The 26,055-nt window shown below is 63.6% G+C and overlaps 1 protein-coding gene across 8 annotated transcripts; it reads left to right on the top strand.

Moving 5' to 3' along the window:
* The first annotated feature begins 806 nt into the window (after positions 1–806).
* Positions 807–21,983, top strand: TNK2 (tyrosine kinase non receptor 2). Of its 8 annotated transcripts, XM_079315229.1 has the most exons (17): positions 6,201–7,118; positions 7,259–7,550; positions 11,055–11,232; positions 11,376–11,446; positions 12,658–12,870; positions 12,963–13,115; positions 13,304–13,581; positions 13,657–13,783; positions 13,875–14,021; positions 14,371–14,465; positions 17,206–17,400; positions 18,774–18,865; positions 19,246–19,290; positions 19,504–20,819; positions 21,262–21,357; positions 21,447–21,574; positions 21,682–21,716. In XM_079315229.1, the coding sequence occupies exons 1-17, from the start codon at positions 6,925–6,927 to the stop codon at positions 21,686–21,688; spliced, it is 3,627 nt and encodes a 1,208-aa protein (XP_079171355.1). In that variant the 5' UTR covers positions 6,201–6,924; the 3' UTR covers positions 21,689–21,716. The 8 variants fall into 8 exon arrangements, with proteins under 8 accessions (XP_079171361.1, XP_079171359.1, XP_079171360.1 ...); XM_079315235.1 differs by lacking the exons at positions 6,201–7,118; positions 7,259–7,550 and adding an exon at positions 807–825; XM_079315233.1 differs by lacking the exons at positions 6,201–7,118; positions 7,259–7,550 and adding an exon at positions 1,883–2,016.
* Positions 21,984–26,055: the final 4,072 nt, after the last annotated feature.

Genomic DNA, 26,055 nt, shown 5'->3' with positions numbered 1-26,055 from the left:
GAGGAGCACAAATGTATGCAAGCCCCTAGACCTCCCCCTCTTTTCATGTCCTTCTGCCTGGCTCTCCCTCACAGCATTGACCCTGAAAAGCCTGCAATATATGGGTGAATGATGGAAGAAGGATGAAATACCAGGTTTCCCCTGGCTGTGGCCTTGCAGATCTTTGCAGCTGAGAAGATGGCTAGACAGGCGTGCGGGTGGCTGTGTCCCAGGAAGCCAGCACTTGCTCCTGCCTTGTCCCTGCCCCTCAGCATCCTGGAGGTCCTGTGGGCCAAGGTGCAGATGCAGGTGTTGATCCTGCTTAGAGCCCCGGGGAGCTCGGGGAGGGCAGGACCTGCCTCCTCAGCGCCGAGGCCTGCTCAGGTGAGACCATACGGGTTTGGGGCTCTCCATTTAAATAAGTTCAGTTTCTCTCTGCTGTCCTCCCCCCTCCCTGATGCCGGTCTCATCTTGTACTTTACAAACACCACATCCCGAGAAGTCGCACTATTTGGATGAGTGGCAGCTTCTCCAGGATCCCAGCTCGCACTTTATGGGCTGTCCCGGCATAGCTCTGGTCCCTCCTCTTCCCGCGGGGATGATTTACTTGTTGGAAGGACGTCGTTTCCCGCAGCTCCTGCCCGCGCCTGGCAGGGCTCTGTCCCTGCGGTAACTGTGCAGAGTGTCCCGAGAGGCCGGGCCGGGGCTGCGGGGCCCTGCTGCGGCCGGGCAGGGGGAACGGGGAGCAGCCCCTTCCAACGCACCTGGGAGCGGGGATTTTGGCAGCGCAGGGCAGCCCGCGTCCCCGGCGCAGTGGATCGGTCCCGGGCCTGGCGCTGCTCCGCGGTGAGTCCGTCTGTCCGCGCGTCCATCCCCGTGCTCATCCATCCACCCGCCTGTCCGTCTGTCCGTCCTCACCCCCGCCGTTACGTAAAGCGGCGGGGCGGCTCCTTTAAGAGCGGGGCCGGGGGCGGGTCGGGGGCCGTCCGGGCTGCCGGCGGCGGCGGGAGGAGGCGGGGGGCAGGAGGGGAGGAAGGGGCGGTGGAGCCGGAGCTCCGGGGCGCGGCGCGGGGGGGCTTCCCCAGCGTGCGGGGCCGGGGCGGGGCCCGCACCGCGTGCACCATCCGGGGGCAGGGGGCGAGCGGGGCGCCGGGGGTGCCGGAGGGCGGGGGGCTGAGCCCGGCGGTGCCGGAGGGCGGCGGGGTGGCCCCGGGGGTGCAGGAGCAGGGGGGCTTCACTCGCGGCGTGCAGGAGGCGGGGCTGGGGGCGCTGCCCCGCGGCCAGGAGCTGGTGGCGGGCGGCGGGGAGCCGAGAGGCGGCGGGGGGGCGGGCCGGTGGCAGTGGGTGCCGCTGGGCGAGCGCACGAGCTTGCAGGAGTGGGGCGAGCGGCCCGGGCCCGTCCCCGCCCTCGGCAGCCCCAAGCCGGGCGCGGAGCCGCGGCGGCCCCGGGAGCGGGGGGCGGCGCGGGCTCGGCGGCGGGCGCGGGGCGCTGAGGAGGCGGCGGCGGGCGGCAGCCCCGGGGCGCGGCGGGCGCGGGGCGCGGTGCGCGGCGTGCAGGAGCACGGCCCCAGGGTCCGGCAAGAGCAGGGCCTGGCCCGGCGGGCGCAGCAGGAGCGCGGCGGCGGCCGGCGGGACGCGGCCAGCCCCCCGGCCCGCTCCCGCTGGTGGGTGCGGCGTGGCCGGCAGGAGGAGGGAGAGGCCCGCGGCGGAGTGCAGGAGGAGGGCGAGCTCTACCCGGGAGAGCAGGAGCACCCCGGCGGCAACCCCGGCCCGCGGACCCCGGCGCACCGCCCGAGCCGCAGGCGGTCCGCGCGGGTGTGAGGCCGCAGCCCGTGCCCGGTGCCCGCTGCCCCGGGGGTGATCCCAGCCGCGTCCCGGACGGCCCCGCCGTCGATCGTCGCACCCCGCCCCGGCAGGTGTGCGGGCTCGTCCCGCCCGGCATGCTGGCTGTCTGGAGCGCCGCCGTGCCCGTCCTCGCCCTCCGGTGACGCTGCAGACCCGGCGCAGGATGCGGTGGCAGTGGCGGTGAGCGCACAGGTAAGGAACGAGGCGCGACCCCCGGGTTGGGGGTGCTGCGAGGGGCAGGGGGCGTTCAGGGCTGGGCACTGTGCTGCTGCCCGGTTGACATGTGAGTGTGCCGGTGTGCTGGCTCCGTGCCCCGCAGCACTGCGAGCTGCGGTGCTGCCCTCGTGCCCAGGCACTGCGGGACTGCTCAGTCCCGGCCGGCAGCGTGCCCGACCTCCTGCTCCAGCTGCCAGGGCAGAGCAGGCAGCAGGGTCTGGAGTGAGTGGGTGCCTGGTGCCCTTGAACTCTCCTAAACCGCAGCGGAAGCTGGGGGAAGGTTTTTTTGGGTTTTTTGTTTTTTGTTTTTTTTTTTTCCTGGAGAAAAGGCAGCTTTGCTCTTCCTCTTCCCTGGGCTCGTGGGAGCTGTGGCACTGAACAGAGGATCCTTGTCCTTCGGGGCCAGCCCCGCGCCTCGGGTTGTTGTGCTGCGGCCGAAATCCCGAGCAGCAGTGAGGTGCTGGGAGCCTCTGACCGCCGGCCCAGCATGCAGCACCTTGGCTGTGTCCAGCCGTGTTGTGGCAATTTTTCTCTGAACAGTCCGGGACTGTTGGGTACTTTTGGTCTTTGTTGGTTTTACCGTTTCTTTAATAAAAAAATTAAGTTAAACTTGGTAAGGTGGTGATGACAGTCCAGACGAGGACCGTGCCAGGCAAATCCTGCTCAGCTTCTCCCAGCATGATCCCCCCCCTCTTGCCCGCTCTGAAGCAGCAGGTGGGGAGGAGGTTTGGAGGTGGCCAGAGGAACCCAGGCGGGGACTGTCTCTGGCGGCAGTGCTGGGGCTGGGCTGTCTGGGCAGGACAGGCTGGGGCAGAGCCTGGCGCTGGCATTTCCCCACACCCTCACGTCCCTGGTGCTACGGGAACGCCGGGGTGTCCCGGAGCCGCTGGGCTCCAGCACCGGCTCGACACCCTGCAAAGGTGTCCCTCTTGCCAGGTGCTGTGGGCTGTGGAGCTTGTGCATTCCCCCCTCTTATTCAGCTGTTCATTGAGCTGGCTCAGGGTAAAGCTTTGAACAAAGTTTTTTTGGGCTCTGGGTTTTGCAAAGTCTCTTAAAAACAGGACCTGCCTCACCTGGGGTGTCTTTGAGCAGGTCTTGCTACCAGGCACCTCTTTAGGGAGAGGGTCCAGGACAGACCCCGGGTCTGCGCCCCCATCCTCAGCTGCAGCCCTGCTCTCTCTGGCAGCCCCAAGCCCGCTGGTCCCCGCAGGGAGTGGGGGGTAGGAGCAGCTTCCGCATCCCCCGTCGGGCGTGCCGAGGCCTGGGGGTGCAGGGTGGGGGCTGTGCAGGCTGTGCAACCTGTTACCAACCCCTGGAGCTACTGGAGCCTCGTTAACCAGGTATTTGTTAGTGCAGGGTGGGGTGTAGTGAGTATGGCTGGGGGGGCTGGCGTTGCCTTCCTCCTCCCCAGGCAGCTGCCAGCCTGCTGTCCCACTGTGGCTCCCCTGGGCAAGAGGGGCTCTCATAAGCAGAGGAGTAGCCCCCACGGGACCATGAACTACTGTGAACTTGTAGCCAAGCCCTGTCCTAACCAACTGCAGGCTAGACTTGACACTGTGCCTCAGTTTCCCCCCGGAGAGGTCCCATCCTGGCTCTGAAGCCACCTGGGTTTTGACTTTAATGTCCACGAGGAATGGTAGCTGTCAGGGACAAAGCATCCTGGGGGGCATTGCCCACTTGTATGGGTTTTGGGGGGCAGGAGGAGGCTCTGTGTCATACACAGCCCCTGCCAGGACAGGAAGAGAGGAGAAAATCTTGTTCCATCCCTTTTCTGAGCAGCCCTGGTAGAGGGCCACTGTTCGAGCTACAGCCTGGCTAATTAGGGTGCTGTCAGTTAGTGCTAATGACTGAATGGTCTGGCCAGGATGCTGTGCTGCTCTGGTGTTGGGGAACTGTTGGGATTGAGCCTTCATCCCCCCCTTCCAACTCTAGGAGTCCCAACTCACCTGCTCCCAGTCCAAAGGGGAGATGCTGCTGTGTGGATGTGGTGACTTGGCAAACTCATTTTGTGCCAGTTGCAGCCTGGCCCAAGGACACATCCTGTACTGGGGTGGAGATGAGGGTACTGCTGGCAGCACCCCCAGGGTGGAGGGTTCAGTTGGACAGGGGCAAAGCTCACCTGGGGTTGAGTCCACAGATGCTCTTCCAACTGCCTTGGCAGAGCGGGTCATGACTCCCATACCCTAACCCCCAGGAAGTCTGGGGTGGACAGACAGGGGTGCCAGGCAGGAAGGCCCATTCTGAGCTCTCCCACTTCACCCCAGGGGGACCCTGCGACCGGGGTCACCTGAACACTGACGTTTTTGCCCTCTCACACACTGTCCAGTTCACTGCAGCACTGGGGCTGGCACTGCTGAGGGACCCCACAGTGCTGACCCTGTGGCCCAGGTGAGATCAGTGTGGGGCACCAGCAGGCACAAACCAGCCTTGCGTCAGGGCAGGGTGACAGGGTCCCTACTGTCGCAGTGATGCCAGGGCTCAGTGATGCCAAGCCTGCTGCCCTCTCCACATCCCCAGCAGTGAGGGTGCCAGGGACTGTTGCTTTGCATGTTTGCCTCCCCAAACATTGCACTGTGACCCTGCCTTGGTGGGAGAGCTTGGGGCTAAGATGGGGATCAGTTATGGGGTCAGCAGTTGCTGCCCATGCCAGCGAGCTGGGAGGTGCAAGACAAGCTAAGCCCGCCCCAGCTCGACCTGCGGAGCGGATTTAGCAGAGAAAAGAGGCTTAGGGAGGGGATTGGGGCTGTGCCTGGATGGTGGAGGCGCCCCCACGTCTGTCTTTCCTTCCCGCACAGCCACTGCTGCAGGCAGGGGCTTAGAGCAGGGGATGCTCTGTGCTAGGGGACAGGATCAGGCCATGGGTCCAGGCTCTGGGAGCCCAGAGGTGGCAGCGAGGAGGAACCTGGCACCTCGGCCTCCCCGGCCACCCCTGCCACGGGGGTCACCAGCCCTCCGTGCTGGCCCCCCAAGACGTCCTGCTTGCTCCATCCAGCCAACCAAGCAGCATCAGGTGCCAGCACCGGGGGAGGTAAAGCACCCACTGGTATGGGGGTACGTGGGGTGGGGTGTCCAGGGAGGGGCTGGGGACAGTCCCCAAGTGCTGGGTGGCAGCAGCATCCCACGGGTGGGCAGGATACTGGCGGCAGCCCTGCCTGTGGTGGGAGGGGGTGTGTTTGTACGCGTGGATATGTGTGTGTCTGCACACCTGCGCCGTGGCAGCCGGGCTGGGGAGTGTGTCACCACAATTTGGGGCCGCCCTCGGGGCCTTGCCAGGGCTGAACAAGCCAGCCCGGGGTGACGGTGCGGCTGCTGCCGCCGCAGTCAGTGAGATCACTTCCAGGCGACACAGCTGCCAGGAAGGTGGCAGGAAGGTGGCGGGCGGGCTGTGACAGTGAGCAGGGTGATGTGATGGAGGTGAGTAGGGGATCCTGTCCCCCCTCTGGAAGCTTGTTTTGGGGACCCACCAATTTATGGGTCCCTCTGTGTGGGGTGGTGGGCGTGGGGGATGATGTGACACTGGTCCCAGGGATGTGGGGCCATGTGTGGTGTCCCAGAGGGCTGGGGAGCACCGGTGTCCCCACAGAGGGGAGGGATACCTTGTGTTCAGTGTGACTGTCACACCCTGGAGGGTAGAAGACAGTGCACCCCATCCAGTGGTTGTCATTGTGGTGAGACCCCCCCCCGCAGGGTGGGAATTCAAGGCAGGTGAGTCAAGGCTGGCAGGGCACGATGCCATTTGTCCCCTTGTAGGCTACCTAATCATTTTGGTGTCAATTAAGCCTGGGCAGGCCAGGAGGACCCGACATGTGGTTGTGTGACCCAAATCCATGCCTAGGGCTGTGGGGACAGCATCCCCACAGCAACGCCTTCACTGGGCAGGCTGGTGAGGGTTTTGGGGTAGCACAGGGCGGCTGGTTCCGGAGGGAAGGTGGCATAGCACGTGCATCAGTCACCGTCCCGTGGCGTGCCAGCGCGGTGACGCCGGCGGGCCGTGCGCGGGGGCGGCTCGCTGCTCCCCCGCCGCAGGCTCGGCCCGCCTCGGCTCACGGCTGAGCTCACCTCCGTGGTATGGCAGGAGGAGTCGCCGAGAGGCTGTCCCCGCCCGGCCCCTCAGCCGAGGCAGATGCCCACCGGGATTGGGGGATTTGTTTCTCTGGAGCAAGGAGAGGGGAAAGGGGGGCAGGACAGCTCTTGCCCCCTGCCTTGGCACGTTGACAGCCTGGTGTCACTTCTTTGGCTACCAGGTGTTCAGGGCTCCGTGGAGGGAACAGTGATGGATCGTGGGGGTCAGAATGGAGCATCATGCCCTGTGGTATTGGCATGAGAAGCAAATTGGTCCCTGGGGACTCTGCTTTACCCCAAAGAACAGGCAGGTGACAGGGGTCTTTGAGGGGGCTGCAGCAACACCCCCCGCCCCCGCCCCGATTTCAACCTGCTTGCAGCTCTGGTCCGGAGGCTGGGAGAGGGACTGTGCCTAGGCGGCATTGGGGTACAGGCCAGTCCCGATGTGCAGGTGTGGGGGTTCCCCATCCAGGGGGCTGGCTTCCTGCTGGGGGCTGTGCCAGCTGCAGCAGCGCGTGGCAGAGGTCTAAGAGACCCCCAGCCCCCTCCGAGGGGTCGGGGGGAGAGGATTGATCCTGGCGTGGCCTTCGGACCCCCATCCCAGCGGTACCCCCCGGGCCTGGCTGCCGTCCCGGCCGTGCCGTGCTTGCGCCAGCGCTGCCGGTCGCTGCGGAGCAGCCATCTTCCCGGTGCATCCCATCCCCCTCTGCTGCGCAGGGAAGCGGGAGGGATGCTGGGGATACTGCCAGCGCCAGAGCCCCCATCCCTCTGCAGGTGCCTCCCTACCCGTCCTGCCTGCCATAGAGCCCCGGCTGCTTGACGATGGTCCCCCCTCATCCTCCTCCTCCTCCTGGCTGCCTGGTGCACCGTGCCGGGGCGCGGGGAGAAGGGGGCTGCGAGCGCGGCGCTGGCGGCGATGCCACCACCTCTCCACTCAGGAGCCGGAGCAGGGACAGAAGGTGGGCGGCTGGGCTGCCGCGCCGGGAGGAAGACAGTGGTGCCAGGCTGGGATTGGGGTGAGGACAAGCGCTCAAGGGGCTGCCCCCCTTCTCTTTTCCCTTTTCGTCTGCATCCCTCCATCCATCCTCCCCCCCCCCCACCCCCACCATTGCTGTCGCGGTCACCTTCACCCTCTCGCTGTTTTCCGGAACTGCAGCAACTTTCTGCCATGTGATCCCAAACCCGGCTCCAGCCCTCGCCGCCCCCAGGCAGACGCGGGCGTCTCCGCAGAGCCCCCCGCTCGCCGCTGCGCCGCAGCCGCCGCCTCAGCCATGGGCGAGAGATGCGACTACCAGCGCTTGAGCAGCGCCGAGGAGGAGGAGGAGGTGCACGGCCCCCTGCCCCACAGCTTCTCGGACAGCACCGGGCAGCGGGCCCTGCGGCTGGGCAGCAGGCGGCCCACGCCACCCCCACGGCAGGACATCGCCCCGAGCATGCCGTGCCGGCGGGTCAGTGCGGGGGAAGCGGTAGAGGGGAGCAGCGGGGGACACCCGGCTGAGCTTGATGGACCCAGGATGGGCATGGGTTGGCAGCTGACATGAAGCACAGGGGGTCCCTGCATGGCACCTCCCCTCTGGAATGTGCTGTACCCCACACCATCCCGGGCAGCATGACACCCTTCCCTTGCTCGGCTTTGCTCCCATCCTGACCCACGGGAGGGGGGCCGCCTGCTGCTTCTTGCTGGGGAAACAGGCATGGGGGAATGGTGTGAGGCAGCGAGGCTCAGCCAAGCCTGGCACAGCTCGTGAAGGGGGGGGGGATACCGTCCCCCAGCTGCAGTGCCGCAACCCGACGGTGGGGGTACCTCTGGGGGATGTCAGGCTTTGCATGGATGTGGGGAACGTCTAGGTGCAGGGGGCTTGAGGTGTAGGACAGGTATTGCGGTGCCATTAGGGATAGTTGTAGCAGGGGGAGAAAAGGGGGAAAGGTGGCAGGACTGGCCCCCCACACGTGCCAGCTCGGACGGGTGTGTGCGCTGCCAGGCAAGCGCGGAGGCGACCAGCATGCCGCGGCGGGGGTGGGCACCCGTGGGCGCGCAGGGGGCAGGCAGGCGGCTCCAGGTGCGCGTCGGGCGGAGGCGGGAGCAGGAGCGGGACGGAGCCGGCGGCGGTGCCGCGGTGTTTGCGCACGTGCGGCCGGGCAGGGCGGCAGCACCCTCGGGGGGGCGCGGAGGGGACGCGCGTGGGGGGCGGCTGCGGTTGTGCAGGTGGCGGGAGGCGCGGGGGGATTGCTTCTGTGTGGTCCCGGGTTGCACGTGAGCGTCCTCACCGCGCACCGTGCATGAGCCTGGGTGCACGTAGGGTGCATCCCCGGCGCTGCAGGGATGGGTGTGCATGGCAGGGGCGTGCAGCGCACCCAGGGCCGAGCAGCGCCTGTGCGACGGGTCTAAGGGATTTGTGACTTCCCCGCCTCAGGATGGGAGGACTGGCAGGACTGCTTGTCCAGCTCAGAGTGGAGCTTGCAGGATCATTCCCTGGTGCATGTGGATGTATGGGAGAGAGGGAAACTGAGGCACAGAACCTCCCCTGGCATGATGTGCATAGCTGGGTTTCCAATTCCGTTTTGGAAACCTGTACTCCCGATGTGAACACTGAACTGGGCAGCCTCACCTGGGATTTGGGGGTGCAGGAGGCAGTGCACTGGATTCCAATCCCAGTGGGTGCCATTTCTGCATGATAAGGGTGATGCTCTATCAAGGCATGGCACCCCACAACCCTGGTGTCTCCTGAGCTGGGATGGGGGAAGCTGGCGCGTGGCAGAGGTTGGTGCCGAGGGCACTGTGCCCAGTTGTCCCCAGTCAATGGGCTTGTTGTGCCCGGTGCTTCTGCTGCCGGGTGTCAGCTGGGATCCCAGTAGCAGTGGAAATCTCAGCGGATACTCCTCCTGTGGATGCACTTAAGTCTCTCTTAGCTGTCCCCATGGCACAGCAATAGCCACGGTTTGAGGGGCCAGGCAGGCGGGGGCTGTGTCCAGAGGTTGCTGTGGGTCTTTCCTCTCTCACGCTGTGGCTGCCAGCATGGCCAGCTGTTCTCCCTGGGGAACCCGCGGGCGGACAGCGGTGCCGGGGTTGGGTGCCAGTCCCACCAGGGAAGGGGAGCGAGCCCCAGGGTGCTGGTGGTGCCCCACGGCAGAGCCCCGTGGGGTCTGGCAGCTGGGCAGCGGATATGTTCGCCGAGCCAGAAACTCCCCCCGCAGTGCCCATCGCCCTGGCATCATGCCTGTGGCCTCGGTTGGGGAGCAGAGAGCCGGATGTCTCTTCTGCCTCCCTCCCTCCCTGCTTCCTGGGGGGGAAACTGAGGCCTGGGAGCGTTTCCCAAGGCCGGGGAGAGTTTCCATGGCAATGGGAGCGGGGGTCCGGGCTCCCAGCTGCTGCCGACCGCCGAACAAGGGAGAAAGCGGGACATTGATGGGAGCCCGGCCCCTTGGGCGCGCGTCCCAGCCCGGCTGAAAATAACCCTCCTGGGCAGCGCTGCGGGCAGGCGGCCGGGAGCGAGCCCCGCTGCCGGCGAGGGGTCTCCGGGAAGCGGCTCCAGCCAGGGGAGTGACCCCCAGCCCTGCCTGCCGCCACCCCCGCCCCGGCCCCGTTGCGTTGGGGAAGGGGAGGGCCGGCCGGCCAGAGGATCGAGAGCCGGATGGAAGGAGGGGCAGAGCCACAGCCCGCGTCCGGCCGACGGACAGCCCGAACCCCCTGTGTGCTCCAGCGGGGTCTGTCGAGCCCAGGGGACATTTCTGTAACGCAAATGAAGGGACTGCGGGTGCCCCGGCTGCGGTGAGCGGGCTCCACCGTGGGACGCCGGCACCGGGGAAGGGACATCAGCGGTGCCAGGGGCTGGCAGCCAGGCAGGATGCGACGCTTCCAGGCTTTGCATCGATCCTTCCCCTTCCTCACCCGCTTCCGCCTGTACCGCGTAAGTGCCGACCCTCGCCCCGGGCAGACCCTTCGCTGGCCGTCACCCTGTCCCCGTCGCCTGCGGGCAGGGGAGCCGCAGCTCCCTTCGCCCCGTGTGGCCCTGCATGCCCCCGTGCGCCCCCGTGCCCAGCTGCTCGCCGCGCCCGCCTTATTTTTAGCCCAGTGCCGAGGATTGTAATTGCGGTGTCTCGGCCGAGGCAGCCGAGCGCAGCGGGTGAAGACGCCAGGGGCCATGTCGTCTCCCAGGGAAGAGGAGAGGATGGAGGGGACTGCCGCGCTGTAGAGCTGGGATGGCGGGTCCCAGCCTCCCATCCGCTCTCAGCAGGAGGAGGCAGAGCCATGTCACCTCCAGAAAGTGGTGGTTAAAGTGGGGGAGAGCCAGGACAACTGGCAGGGATGGGGAGTGTGGGGGGAGTGAGGGAATCCAGCCCTTCTTCTCTGTGTCCTGGCACGGCTGGGGGCTGATGCCAGCAGCACTGTGGTGTTCTGTACCTTGGCACCGGAGCAACAGGACCCTCCAGAGGCCCAGATGTTCGTGTCTGCCCCTTCCCTGTGTCTGCCCAGTGAGGTGCCACCACCCATGGCAGAGGAGACTCAGTGTCAGTCTGTACTACAACTCAGCCAGATGCGTGGGCATGCCAGGGTGCCAAGGTGGCTGTCCCTGCTGAGGACAGCTGTCACCTCCTTGCTCAGCCCTTCCAGCTGAGCAGAGGGAATTTGGCAGGTACATCTGTCCTGAGCTTCTGTCTCCTCCTATGTCCTTGGAGCCCCTGGCCAGGGGATAGCCTGTGCTGGAATGGAGGGGTGAGCTGGTGTTTCTGTGGGCAGGACAAGGCAGACTGGGGGTTCCTTCCTATCTCGGGGGTCGTGCTGATTGGAGTGCCTCTCCACCAGAGAGGTGGTGACAGGAGATGACTCCACTAATATCCCTCACAGCAGTACCCCAGCCTTGGTTCTGAGCTCCTGTGGGTGACTCCCCGGTGGGGACAGGGCAGAGGGGAGTGAAGCAGGGCTGCCCCAACCCGATACTGTGTCCCAGCAGAGGCTGAGCTGTAGCATGCAGGCGGAGGAGGGCACGGACTGGCTGCTGGAGCTGCTCACCGAGCTGCAGCTGCAGCAGTACTTCCTGCGCATCCGAGACGAGCTCAACGTCACACGCCTCTCCCACTTCGAGTACGTCAAAAATGAGGATCTGGAGAAGATTGGCATGGGACGCCCCGGTGTGTACATCCCCCCAAAATCTCTCCCCTTACTCCTGGCTGATGTGCAACATCTTTTGGGAAGCCCACAGGAGCATATGGGGCTGGAGGGCACCCCTACCCTGACTGGCTTGTGACAGTCACTGTGTCCCTGTGTCCTGCAGGCCAGCGGCGGCTGTGGGAGGCAGTGAAGCGGAGGAAAGCCATGTGCAAGCGGAAATCCTGGATGAGCAAGGTAGGGATGGGAGAGGGACAGGTGTGGCAGAGAAACTGAGGCAGACAGGAAGAGCTGGACCCCTCCCTGTACACTTTCAGGGTGCCTGGCTCTCTCACATCCCTGGAGGCTGACAGGGAAATGGGTGGAAGCACCTGCCATCCATGCCCTGCCTGTGGTGTGACCCTGCCAGTGTGTGCCCCAGTCCCCCTCAGGCCCCTGGGTCACTTCCCAGCAAAGGACAGCCCTGTTACCCCAGCGCTTGGAAAATTAATTCCCCTCATGTTATTTGCCTCTTTGTCAGGAAACTTGTTTGCAGTGAGTGACCCAGAGAGCCTTGCTCCAGCCAGCTCTGTGGGCAGCAGTGGTGCCCAGGATACTGCCCAGCCTGCTGCCTCACAATGAAGGGGCAAAGCCTTGTACCTGCAGGCTGGGATACACTGTGACAGGAGACCTTGGGATGCTCATATATGCCCTGATACCATCTCATTCAAGCTGGTACTGCTGGCACCTCTGGCACTCTAGAAGAGCAGAGTTTGGCAGAGCCCAGTTTGCCAGCTGGGCACTGGGCCATGGCCTCTCCCCTGCATGTCTTGTCTGTGCTGGGACATGATGAGGATGGGCTTTTAATAGAAGGCTACTTCTATTAACGAGCAAATAGCAGAAATGCCACCTCCCACCCCAGACACATGCTGGGCCCAGCCTTTGCACACCCTGCATCAAGACTGGGATGGATCCTGTTCCATGGGGCACATCATCTGTCCCAGCTGAGGGAGGTGGCAGGAGAGCCCATCCCTTCTGAGTGGTGGTAGCCAGCACGCATTGCAAAGCCCACGTCGCTGCAGGGATGTGTCACCACACTCAGCCCAAGCTGGAGGTTTTCCTTGGCTTTGTGCCCAGGCACATTGTGTGGCCTCAGCCTGGCCAAGGAGTGCCCAGGGCCCTCTGGCTACTGGCCTGGTTTGCTGTGGCTGCTGGGGAACTGCTGCAGAGGTGCTGTAAGAGGAACAACCTCTTCCCTCCATAGGAATCACAGCTCAGTATGCTGGCAGCAGGATGGATGGAGCCTTCTCCCACAACCAGCCTTCTCTGGGTTACCACCAGTTAGGGATCATCGCTAAGTTCTAGTGTGTACAGCTGAGGCAAAGGGTTGTGCCAGCCCTTCTCACTTACAGACCCAAGGGCTTGGGGTCTTTCCATGCCCACATTTCACCTTCCTCCATGTCCCACAGGTGTTCAGTGGGAAGCGCCCAGAGTCAGAGCTGGCACCCCAGCCCCAGAGTACATTCCGCAAGCCTCCCACACCACCCCCCCCCGAAGCTGGGGGCCAGCACTCCCTCACCTGCCTGGTGCGGGAGCGGGACCTCTCCATCTTTGAGAAGCTGGGTGACGGCTCCTTCGGGGTCGTGCGTCGCGGCGAGTGGTGCACACCTGCTGGCAAGACGGTGAGGGGCAGTTCTGGGGGGGGTGGGGAGCCAGGCAGTGGGACCACGCTCAGGGGAACACACTTTGGAGCTCATCCCTGCTTTGACCATAGCTGAATGTGGCAGTGAAGTGCCTCAAGACAGATGTGCTGAGCCAGCCAGAGGCACTGGACGACTTCATCCGGGAGGTGAATGCCATGCACTCCCTGGACCACAGGAACCTCATCCGCCTGTATGGTGTGGTGCTCTCCCACCCCATGAAGATGGTGAGTGTGGGGGGATGAGGCTGGGGCGCACCCCAGTGATAGTCCTGTGTGGGGTTCCTGTATGATGGCATGAGCAAAGCCAGGCTGGCCCCAAGTCCTCTTCTGGTATCCCCAGTGGGGCATAAGAAACCAGCCCAACCACGGTGTCCCTGGACTGACCTGCTTGCTGTCCTCATCCCATGGCCCAGGTGACAGAGCTGGCCCCACTGGGCTCCCTCCTGGACCGCCTGCGCAAGAACCAGGGCCATTTCCTCATCTCCACCCTGTGCCAGTATGCCATCCAAGTGGCCAAGGGCATGGCCTACCTGGAGTCCAAGCGCTTCATCCACCGCGACCTGGCTGCCCGCAACATCCTGCTGGCCTCCAATGAGCTCGTCAAGATTGGGGACTTCGGGCTGATGCGGGCACTGCCCAAAAATGATGATCACTATGTGATGCAGGAGCATCGCAAAGTCCCCTTTGCCTGGTGAGCCTTGGGAAGGGGGAGACCTGGAGGTGCAGTACCCATGGCCTTCTGATGCTCATGTCCTTTCCCCTGTAGGTGTGCTCCTGAGAGCCTGAAGACACGCACCTTCTCCCATGCCAGTGACACCTGGATGTTTGGAGTGACCCTCTGGGAGATGTTCACCTATGGTCAGGAGCCTTGGATTGGCCTCAATGGCAGCCAGGTAGGTGTCCAGCCGGGACCTGCCCCCTCACCTCACCCTGCTGGTGTTGAGGGGAATTTGGGACACCCTGACAGCACACCCTGTCCAACAGATCCTGCACAAGATAGACAAAGAGGGTGAGCGGCTGCCGCGGCCTGAGGACTGTCCCCAGGACATCTACAACGTCATGCTGCAGTGCTGGGCACACAAGCCCGAGGACCGGCCCACCTTCGTGGCCTTGCGAGACTTCTTGGTGGAGGTGGGTGAGCGGGGAGGGGGACAGGAGCCCCAGCACCCTGTCCTGCTAGCTCTGCTCAAGCATGGATAGAGCTAAGAATGTTGCCAAGGTGGGAGGTGAGGTGGGGGAGCTCAGGCCAGGTAGCCCTGCAGGCTGGGAGGTGGAGGGTGGTGATATGGTCACAGCAGGAAGCACTTGGTTGCTGCTTTGCCATCACACACCCCAGGGATGCAACAGCTGAGGAGCGACTAGTGGTGATACTGTCTCGTCCATTTTTGGGGCCTCTCTGCCGTCCTTGGGGCTGGCCTGGCCTCAAAAGAGGATGGATATGGGGGGCTGCATCCCTTATCCTCACCCACCTCTCCCCCAGGCTCAGCCCACCGACATGAGAGCGCTGCAGGACTTTGAGGAGCCGGACAAGCTGCACATCCAGATGAACGACATCATCACGGTCATTGAGGGCAGGTACTGCATGGGAGGGTGGCAGGCATTGTAGAGGGGGGATGGACTGCCTGCCAGCCTGCATCAGGACAGGGAATGGGGAGACTGTGGGCACTGGCAGAGCTATGGGAAGCAGGGAGGGGAAGGGGTGGCTCTGCCCCCAGCACACCTGGCCGTGTACCCCACGAGTGGGCAGAGCTGGTATGTTTGTGGGCAGCACAGCATCGTGGGGCCACCCTGGTGTGGGGGCCACAGCCCTGCCCACACTGCCCACAGCCCTGCCGGCACCATCCCTGCTGACTCACCCGCTGTGCCCGTGGGTTTGCCCCGGGAAACTGCACGCCCCAGGGCCGCTCCCTGCTGATAGTGGTGGGGACGTGCCGCCAGCACCTGGAGACGTGCTGCTGTCATCGGGCTGGGAGAGGCACCGTGGGACTTGGTGCTATGCTGGCAGAACCCGCTGTGCTGTGGCTCCTTGGTCCCTGCTGACCACGCCAGGGCACAGCCACCCCCTCCACTGCCCCAGGGACCTGGGACTGGAGTAGGCGGCCTTTTTGTCCCTGCATCCCTATCCCTCGATGTGGCTGTCACTTTCGAGCTGGGGGAGAGTGGAGACCTCCCAAAGGAGTTCGGTGTGCTCGCACTAGAGCCGGCCTCCCACCCCCGAGGGGAGGAGGAGGAGGAGGAGGAGGGCTCTGTCCCCGTCCCTCCCTGTCCCCCGCCCCGGGCCGGCTCCCGCGGTTAGTCACAGCCCGGGGTGAATCAGGCCGGGTTTGTGTGTCTGCAGGGACCGCCTGCTCCCGGCCCGCCGCCGCGGGGATGACTCTTGCCCAGGGTCTGGCGGTTTAATTGCAGGGAGGGGAGGGGAGGGGAAGCAGCGTCGGCGGAGGGAGGGAAGGAGCGGCGGAGGGCGGTACGGCCGCGCCAGAGCGCCTACATCGTCCGTGCCGCCGCATCGCGGCCGCGCTGCGGGTCCGCGCCCCCCGCCCCGCCAGCCCCAGGTGAGCCCGGAGGGAAGGATGTAGCGGGAAAAGGGGCTGGAGCTTGCCCGTCGGTCGGGAATTGCCGGGAGTGGAGTAGAGCCGGGGTGCAGCTTCCCCTGCCTCAGTTACCCCGAGGGACGCCGGTCCTTGGTGACCCCCGGTGGGTAGGTTTTGGGGGTGCGGACTCAGGGCACACGCGGTGGATTCAGCAGCCGGCGGGGTGGTAGAAGCCTCACCGACTGCTGGTACTCCCGGAGAGGAGCCCCCTCCCCTTGCCTCAGTTTCCCCGGCAGCAGCCGCCTGATTGTGAGGATGCCCGGGCAGAGCTGGCGGGTGGGAGGGGGGGCCTCCTGCCGGGGGCCGCATCCGGCCCTACCGAGGCCGCCCGGGGCACCGTAAACACCCACCACCCCTTTTCAAGCCCCTGCCTGTCGTTCGGCGGGCGCCGGGTGTGCGTACGTGTGTGTGGGCAGGGGCAGGGACCTCCCTGAAAGCCCCCCGGGGACCCAGCCGCTCGTGGGAGGGGGCTGTCGCGGAGAGAGGAGCCGGGGCAGCACCGGAGCGGGTTTGTGCCGGGGTCCGAGCTCGGGTTCGGTGGGACCGAGGCTGGGAGCAGGGAGAGTGGAGGCATGGGAGCAGGGAGAGTGGAGGGATGGCCCGGCTGCAGCATCCCTTCGTCGGGATGTGGCGGTGAGGGGCACGGGGAGGGCGAGTGGAGGGGATGTCCCGAGGAGGGAGCTGGTCCCCCACGTCCCCCAGGCTGCCGCGGGTGAGGGAGCATGGCCGGTGCCGGCTGGGCTCTGCCGAGGGGTCCCGACGCTGAGTAAGGCGGCTGGCTGGCGGCAGCGGGAGGGTAAACAGGAAAAGGGCTGAGCTGGTGGCCGGGGGTGACTCACAGGTGACTTCAGGAAACTGCGGGGCCCGTGCCAGCCTCGCCAGGCTGGCAGCCACGCTGCCACTGCCCCCTGCCCACAGCACACCCTGCCCATGGCGAGTGGAGGGCCCTGACAGGCAGGGGGGTAGCTTATGGTCGGAGCCCTCCCCGCCATTTATTTGGCACGGTGCTGGGTGGGGTACCCTATTTGGGATGTCTTGCCCTGCCCCATCCCTTTTTCCCCACCAGTCCCTCTGGGCTAGATGACCACCTCATCCCACCCAGAAGCGGCTGCATCCTGGGCAGCTCCTCAGGGACACACTGGGGACCAGTACCTCAGGGTGGCCTGGCCCACTCAGGTGGCTCCTGGAAGATTGACAGCCTAAGCCCACCACCTGTCTTTCTGCCAATCTCCCCCTTCCCACACGAGCCTGCACAGGGCTCATTGATAATGTAGGAAGGGAGCAAGGAAGACTCCACAGATGGCTGTCCCCCACTGGGTCCCCCATCAGACACCAAGCATATTCCCTGTGCCATCCTTTAATGGATGGGGGGTACAGAGGGATTGATGACAAAGAGCTTGGTGCAGGCATCTCCACAAGGCTCGTGTGTCACTTGAGGCAGCAAGGAGGAGGAAGGGGCATATCTTCTGGGACAAAGCATGGAGCTTTGTTCCCCACTACTTGCATTTCCAGTACCACCAGGTGTAGGGACCATGTGGGGTGGGAGCCAGAGTGTACTGCCAGTGTAGGATTGGGATCCTGGGCACCCAGGGTCCCTTCCCGGCTGTGCCACCGTCTGCCTTCGTGCAATTGGACAAGTCACTCTGCCTCCTCCCCATCACTGGGGCAGGCGCGTGTCAACCTCCCATCCCCTCATCAGTAACAAGGTCCTTTTTATTCCTTAGGGCCGAAAATTACTGGTGGCGGGGTCAGAATAAACGGACCCTAAAAGTGGGCCAATTTCCCCGAAACACGGTGACCTCGGTGGCAGGGCTGTCAGCCCACGACATCAGCCAGCCGCTTAAAAACAGCTTCATCCACACAGGCCATGGAGACACCAACCCGCAGCACTGCTGGGGGTTTCCCGATAAAATTGATGAGTAAGAAACTTTTTGTCTTCTCTGCATCCTCTGCCTGCTCCCTCCCTTCCCCGCTGCCCCCTGGGCTCGGGAGCAAGACGCGGCTTGGCTACTGTCCCCCTCTCTCCCTGTGAAGCATCTCTTTCTGCCCCTGCTTTATTGGGAATGGTGGCTATGGGTAGGGTCCCTGCAGCTGGACTAACTTCCTTGCATCTTCCTACTAATGGGCTTGGGGACGTGGGGGGGCTGCTGTGCTTGTGGCTGTTCCGGGGGGAGACCTGGGGGCAGGGAGATATCAGTAAGTGCCACCCCAGAGGTGGCCACATTACCCCAAAACACTTTTGGGGTGTCTCAGGGCTGCTAAATGCACGCGGCTTGCAGCCTGTCCCCACGCTTCTAACAGCATGAGTCTCTTTGAGAATCAAAACATGAAAAAAATCCACCTAAATGATTTTTTTTCTCCACCCTGCTCTATCAAAAGACATCTGGGCTGAACTGTGATTGGGGGAAGGGGGGCTGGGTGCTTGTGTTCCAATGTCCCACATACTCTCTGCCAGGTGGGATTGATTGTGTAACTGTGAGCAGGAGAGCCTTGGCAGGGAGCATGTGGGGGTTTCTCCTAGCAGTAGGCTGGAGGGATGTGGGAGGTCAGTGTGGTAGGGGACAGGATAGGATTTCAAAAACTGGAAAGCTCCTGGGGGTAGGGCCAGCTCCTGCGCTAGGCTCAGTCAATCCCCTGGGATCGTGATCCTGGCTGTTTGTTATCCCAGGCCTGGGGCAGCTCTGCCGGTGCCCTCAGTCCCAGCCTGACCCCTGTGTCGCGGGCTGTGCCGGCGGCGCTCCGAGGCTGAGCCGAGGCACCGTGCGCGCGGATCTGGCTCGTGCCCCGGCAGGTCTCCCCGCGCCCACTGCGTGGGCACGGCGCTGGGTACGTGCTGCCCGGGCTGCCGAGAACGCACCGAGCTCGGCACACACCCAAGCCTTGGGGCTGCGCCGGCTCCCGCCGGCTCCCCGGCTTGCGGCGGCTCGCCCGCGCCTCCCGGCACCCACCGGCACGCGGTGCCGGGGCATCCTGCCTGGGGCACAGCATCGCCCTGGGGCTGGAGGGCTGGCCTGGCACCACATGCTGCACTTGGACACAGTGCCCTGCTTGCAGTGCCCCGGGCACAGTGCAGGCAGCCACAGATGCACGCGGAGCCGGAGATGGGTGGGATGATGTTGGGATGGCACCAGGCTCTGTGCAGTAACACTGGAAGCCTCTGGGGTGTGTTGCCCCAGCACTCACCAGGCATGGTTGTGTGGTGGAGGAGCTGCGCCCCAGAGCACAAGCATGGGGAACGAGGGATCTCACATGGCCCCTGCTGACTCCCAGGCACTCTCTTTTCTCATTACAGGCTGTACCTGGGAAATCCCATGGACCCTCCTGATATTTTAGGTGTGGACCCGAGTGCTGCCAGACCTACACAACTTCCAGGGAGGGCTAAAAGTGAGTGGCTTTTCTCCATCCTCCTAGCCATCAGCTGCCCAAAGCCCCCATCCCTGCTGCTGGGGTGATGGGCTGGACCCTCTCCTTTCTGTCTCTCTGCTGGCACTTGCTTTTTGCAGAGCGGGGGGAGCTGGGGTGATGGGATGTGTTGTCACCTGGCCATAGGTCACTGCCAGCAGCGTGGCCAGCTGGTGGCTCTGCCTGGCTGGACTCTGCCCTGCTGCCCTTCGTCCAAGTCCCTTGTCCCCTCCCTCAGCTGGGCTCCACAGTGCGGAGTGAAGGGGGGCATAACAAAGCATGCACCTCTTTAACAAGCACTCTGGCTGCCGCTTCTGTGTTCACACTATGCTTTCCCTTCTCTTGGGTTCTCTCTTCTGCAGGGCAGCCTCCTCCACGCCCACCTCAGCCTACCGTCCTGCTCACCAGTAAGTTGGGCTTTGTGTGCTGCTCTTCTTTCTTCACACCCTCTTTCTTTTCTCTCCCACCTGAGTGGCCTGGGGCAGGTGCCCTGGTATGCCTTGGGACCAAAGAGGGTTGAAACTATGGGGTGGTTTGGGGGCTTGGAGATGCAGATGCCCCTTCTTTCAGCCTAGGGATGGGTACTGGGACCCTCACCATCCTTCTTTGTCACCTTCTAGAGCCTTGCTACGACCCAGTTAGTGAGGAGGAGGAGGGTCTGCCAGGGGGTCTCCGGAAGCTGTGCCTGAAGAAGCCAGGCACAGGGAAGGGTCTGCGGCCGGCCAAGCCATCAGCACGAGTACCGGGCACCAAGGTGGGCGAGCGGCAACCCGGGCGGCTGGCAAGCGAGGGGCCGGCAAGCAGCGAGGTGACCCTCATTGACTTTGGAGAGGAAGTGCCCCAGGGTAGCCCCTCTCCAGTGGGGGAGCTGACAGCCCCGTCATTAGCCAAGCTGGCCATGGATGCCTTCTCTTTGCTGGACAAGACGCCACCACAGAGCCCCACACGGGCTCTACCTCGGCCTCTCCACCCCACACCAGTGGTGGACTGGGATGCCCGGCCATTGCCCCCACCGCCTGCCTATGATGATGTGGCACAGGATGAGGATGATATTGAGGTCTGCTCTATCACCAGCCCCCCAAGCCGCCGGGGCAAGACCAACTATGGCTTTGTGGATGAGGGTGAGCGAGGACCAGCACTGGAGGACAACCTCTTCCTGCCCCCCAAGGAGACCAAACAGCCCAGCATAACGCAAACTACTGAGCTCTTTGAGGAGCTGCAGCAGGAGTGCATGAAGAGGCTCAACGTCCCTCTGGGACCAGCTGCTCCGGCTGACGACAAGCCCCAGATCCCTCCCCGTGTCCCAATCCCGCCCCGGCCCCTTCGCCGCAATGAGCCTGGGCGCTGGTCAGGAGACCTTTCCCCAGCTTCGGGGGGCGAGGAGGACCGGCCACCCCAGATCCCCCCACGGGACCCACTGTCCCAGCCCACTTCCAGGACACCCAGCCCCATGGCTCTGCAGGTGGGCTCCCCACAGCAACGTGCTGCCCTCTGCTCCTGCCTCTCCACCTCACCAGGGAAGCCCATGCCCACCACACAGAGCTTCGCCCTCGACCCTAAGTACGCCACCCCCAAGGTCATCCAGGCGCAGGGCAAAGACTGCTCCAAGGGACCCTGCATCCTGCCCATCGTGAAGGATGGGCAGAAGGTCAGCAGCACCCACTACTACCTGCTGCCCGAGCGCCCTGCCTACCTGGACAAGTATGAGAAGTTTTTCAAGGAGGCTAAAAGCCCTGAGGAAGTGCCAGCGTCCCGCCAGGTCACCACAGCCACCGTCCGTCCTATGGTGCAGCAGCCGCTGCCAGACTGCAAGGCCAACTTTTCCTCCAACAACAGCAACCCTGGGCCCAAGTGCCTGGTGAAAGCCTCCTGCAGCCTCCAGAAGATCGTTTACGATGGGCCAGATGTTTGCCGTCCTGCCGACAAGATCCGGCTGGTGAGTGTCATCCCCCAGCATCCATGAAAAGCAGGCTCACGTGGGCAAGAGTAGCCATGGGCTCACTTGGGCAAGAGCTTTCCCCACCCTGTGCCTCAGCTTCTGCAAGTTCAACCCAAGGGGATTGGCTAAAAGAAAGCCCCAGATGTGCAGGGGGACATAAATGTCACTGCACTGCCAAAATAGGAATTGAAGGCCCTGGGGAGAGGAAGTGGCTGCTGCTGTGGTCCCCTTGGTCTCTCTAGGCTGGGGATATTGTGGCCCACCCAAGCCTAGGAAAGATGTAAGACCCCATGGATGAGAATGATCCCAGCTCCAGGTTAATAGTGCTCCCTGAAGAGAGAACCAGGGATGGGGGTAGCCCCGGTGGTCCCCTGCTTCAGTCACAGGCTTCTTGCTGCCCAAGGGTGGCAGCAGACAGTGATGACAAGCTCCCCGCCAGGTGCAGGACACAGTGCATGGTGTGACCACCGAGGAGTGCCAGGCAGCCCTGCAGAGCCATGGCTGGAGCATCCAACGGGCTATCCAGTACCTGAAGGTACAGCACTCCCCCGTTCCCTTGTCCCGCCTCCAGCAAGAGCGGTGGCACCCCTGTCACCCCTCTGGCCATGCCATGTCCCCTTGCAGGTGGAGCAGCTCTTCTGCCTGGGGCTGAAGTCCCGTGGTGAGTGCCAGCGGGTGCTGGAGATGTTCGACTGGAACCTGGCACAGGCCAGCTCCCACCTCCTCGATCCCTACAGCGCCACCCGCCAGAAGTAGGGACATCAGTGGTTTGGGGAGGGGCTGTTCTCTATGCCACACTGCTCTGGGCAGACTGGCACTATCACCCCTCCTGAGTTCATGTCCTGTTCTCTCCTTACAGGTGGTGACAGCGGGAATGGGGCGAGCGGTGTTGGATCCGGAACAGGCATCTCGCCACAGGGCCAGTCCTGCTGCCTCCACCCACACAGCCTGCTGCAGGACTCTGGACTGAGCCCCCACTTGAGGGTGGAGACACCCCAAAAGGGACCCTGCCTAGTGCCACAGACTTTCCAGGGTGCTTGTGCCCTGGCCTTGGCAATGGGCTCCATCCCCTGGCCCCTTGTTGAATTGTTTTTGTAAAGAGAAATGTAATTTTAATATATATATATATATAATGTATATATAAAAAATATTCTATGGAGAGGTGGAGGGTGCCTATGGACGTCTCCCAGGTTTATCCATGCTGACACACAGTGGCAGGCCACATCTCCGTGGGTGCTGGTTCCTCCCTGTAGGCAGCTGGGACTGTGACCCTTGGGATCCACTGCGGGATGAAGCCCAGGAGGGGATGCAGGGACTCTGGGGATCCCCAGGAAGCTATGTGATATGTACATCTATAAAAACTCCTGCTGTGTCCTCCCGGGCTGCTTTAGGGTGCAAAGTTCTCCCCATCCTGGGCTGCTGGAGTTAGTCACAGCATATCCCACCACCAGTTCCACCCCTTTAAGGCTGGGCAGGGTTTTGCCTGCCCTGAGTGGGCAGTGCTTGCCTGCAGGGGAGCCCCCCGCAGCCGGGCCCCCCTTGCCCGGTGCCCCAGGCTCCTGCTGCCGCCTGACTCATGCCCGGGCAGGGAGTGGCGGCCGGCGTCGCCCCCACCCACGTGAGGCTGTTGTGCAACCGGGTGCCTCCACCACAGAGGAGCCAGGAGCAGGTGTGGGAGTGGAGGGGTGGCTCCTGTGGGGTCCCAGAGCTGGTGTCAGTGCTCACTCCCCACCTCCAAGTGAGTATCAGTGCCCCTTAGCTGGGTTTCCTGCTGTGCTGCCTTATAGCAGTATCAGGAAGGGATCCTGGGATGAGGTGGAGGAGGATCTTGGTGCCCAAATCCACCAGGTCCATTGATAGCGGTGGTACCTCCAGGGTACTCTGTTCCAGAGCTGGTGGCTTCAGAGGAGAGACCCTGCCATACACAGTGAGGAAGGGATGTGCCATCTGCCTTGGCATGACCATGGATCCATCCGTGTGGCAGATGGATGCACACATCCTGTGCACCCACAGCTCTCTGAGCTCTGGTCTCCTGGCCCTCTCTGAGCATGGGGACGGGGAGCTGGTGCTGCTGTGGGCACAGTCCTGTGTCACTGCTTGGGACTCTGCTGTTTTCCTGTGTGACGTGCAGCCACCATAGCAGGGCTGTCAGTGAAGCGAGGAAGGCACAACACCATCACTGACTGACTTCCCCCTCCGTAAGTGATCCTGGAGCTGCCTTGTGAAGAAGCAAACACGTTTGCTGCAGTGGCCTCACTGGGTTGGTTCACACAGCTGGGTCCAGCCGGCCTCTGTCCCTGGTGGAAGGTGACCTGCAACCCGGGGCAGTGCCTGGCACCGCCACCTGTGTGGGAACAACCCCCCCCTCCATCCGGGTTTGTGTGGGCGTTCGCTGCGATGTGCAGATAACGCCTGGGACCGGCAGTGCCCAAGGGGGGACAGGGCAGGGTCAGTACGTGGGACCCCAAGGCACCAGCGATAGCCTGCTCCTTCCTTCTTCCTCCTTGGTGACCTGCCAACCCCTGCCAGGGGTTATCGGCCATGCAGCCAAGTGTGGAGGGACCTGACAGCAACCAGCAGGGTGGATGGGGGTGCAGAGCCCAGGATTGACCCACCCCTCCCAGAGATGTTTGGGACCCCTGTCCCCACCTGCTGTCCCACAGCCTTTAGGCCAAGTGACTTTGAACCCCCTGGGTTGTTCCCTAGGGGTTGGGGACCCCAGCCATGGGCTGTCAACTGTGGGGTCACCCTAAGAGGGACCTTAAAGCTTCCCATGGCAAAATGGGTGTGTGCCCCAGCATCAGTGGGTCCCCAGAACCGGGACGCTGCCACCTCAGCTTGGGCTGTGAGGACACAGAGACGTCAGTGCCCCAGGCAGGGCACGTGGTGTCCCTGTCCCCCCCACCTGGGGGAGTGCTCACCGCTGGAGCCACTCGCTGCGCGCTCCCTTGAGACTGAGAGCTGCAGCCCTGTCACCTTCCTCTCTGACACCCAAGAGGCACTATGGGGTGCTGGGGCCCGTGGCCGCTCTGGAGCTGGGTGCTATGGGGGTTCTGGGTGCTGCCAGGTGAGTGCCACGGTCCCTCGCACTGCTGTCGGGATCACCGGGGGGCTGATACCATGTGGGTGATGGGTTGCGAACAACCCTCCGGCTGCTACAGCGCTGCTAGGTCGAGCCCGAGTGCCCGGCCGGGGTTTGCCCTATCTCTGTCCGCGGGTGCCAGACCTCTGCCATGGTCCCCAGCTCCAGCAGGGAAAGGTGGCGGGAATTGTGGATCAAATGGGGAGACTCACCCTGGGGGAAAGTGCCTGTCCCGTTCTTGGTGTTGGTCCTCCCGCGGAAGGGAGATGGAGTGGGGGTGATGGCGACTCCGGCTGGCTTTTTCCTCATCCTGCCCTCACTCATCTTCTGCTCAAGCCGGGGAGATGAAGGGGCAGCCCCTTGTGCCCACGCTGGATCCATCTGAGTCGGGCAGCATCTCGCATGTGGCCGACAGCAGCAGCGCCGAGCTGCCCCCAGAGCTGCCCGTGTGCCGGGAGCCGCCCGCAGCCGCAGCCGCAGCCGCACGGGCAGCGCTCCCCTCGCCCGCCGGCCCGGCCGCCGCCCCCGCGGGCACACAGAGCTCAGGTAAGGCCGGCAGGCAGCTGGCCGCGGGCAGGTTCCTGCCTGCTGGGGCTGCCGTGGGGTTGATCCAGCTGGAGCTGCCTTGTCTCGCTCCACAGGCATCCTGGTGCCACACGCAACAGCGAGAGGGCTGGTCCCAGCTGGAAGTAGTGGTGAGCAGGAGGAGCCGCCCAGCCCGGCAGCCCTCTCTGGGGGTCCAGCAATGCAGGGCAGCCCCCAGGCAGGGTCAGGGACTGGGATGTCCTCTCCAGGTGCTGCCGGCCACCCAACCAGCGTCCCTCCAGCTTCCATCACCACCTGGCACATGCAGCCTCTGTCCGTCAAGCCAAAGGGGCACACAGAGGGTCTTGCCCTGGGTGCTGTCACCGTGGAGCAGATGCCAGTGACAGCATGGGTCACAGAGCCATTGCTCCCCCAGGATGAGCACAACACAGCAACATCATCCTCCAGCATAAGCTTTGCTGAACCACGTAATACTGCCATGCTTCTGTCCCAGGAGGTCATACTGGGGCTGGATGAGACCACTTCACCTTTGGCCACTGCTGCCAGCATCTCTCAGGAGACAGCCAGCCCCATGAAGATAGCAGCAGCCACAGCCAGTCCCCTCAACACAGAGGGAGCCAGCATGGCAGCCCCACAATCTGCAGAACCCCCAAGTGCATCCTTGGCAAAGGTCACCTTGTCTTCTACCATCATGGGCACTGGCAAGGCTACAGAGCCAGGGACATGCACTTTACCCAACACTGACCACAAAGCCTCACAGGACCCTCCTGGCCCTCCTGCTCAGCTGCCTCCAACCCTTTTGCCCGAGCTTCCTGATGATGCTGTGCTGGGCACAGGTGAGATGCTTCCCCCCAGTCAGAGGACAGCCCTGGGCACTGCTGGACATGGGCTGCCTGGACATAACACTGTCACCCAGCCCCAGGCCACCACACGAGCTGTGGGCTCGGCGGCTACAGGGATGGATGTCGTAGCTGGAGAGCACATCCCACCTCTGGGAAGCACCAGTGCTGAGCTGGTGTCCATCAGGAATGAAGCCAGTTTCAAAGCCACAGCAGGCACTGCCATCTCAGAGACCAAGGACACACCAGGGGGGCTCAGCACGAGTCTGTTCCCTCATGCAGCTCTCAGTGACCCTGATGGTCCTTCTCCAAGGCCTTTTCCACGCTCCATGGGCTCTCTGCTCCCTCAATACCTCTCAACAGGCCTTGGGACTACCACAGCAGAGGCAGCTGCAGGTGCATCTCCTTCAGCCACTCCCAGCATGGCCATGCCTTTGTCCCTCATGGGCACCAGTGGAGCAAAGCCAGACAAGGCCCCTCAAGCTGCTGCTGCTGTACCACCACCTTCCATCGCTGCGTTTGGGACTGTGCCAGCTGCCCCTCTATCCTCCTCTGTTAGCAACACTCCAATTAGTGAAGCAGGGATGGGATCAGCATCACTAGCCAGCAGTGCCACCATGATGCCGGGGGACACCAAAGCCACCCTGCCTGTGCCTGATGCACACCCCAGCTACAGTCAGCCAGGTCCCACAGCAGGCTCAACAATCACAGGAGCTGGTGTCACACCCAGATCTGCTCTAACCCCAGTGCTCTGGGCTGGGTCCCA

The sequence above is a fragment of the Erithacus rubecula genome, assembly GCF_903797595.1.
Source record: "Erithacus rubecula genome assembly, chromosome: 11".
Classification (NCBI taxonomy): domain Eukaryota; kingdom Metazoa; phylum Chordata; class Aves; order Passeriformes; family Muscicapidae; genus Erithacus; species Erithacus rubecula.
The sequence above is the reverse complement of the archived record's forward strand: the minus strand, read 5'-3'. Positions and strand labels throughout refer to the sequence as shown.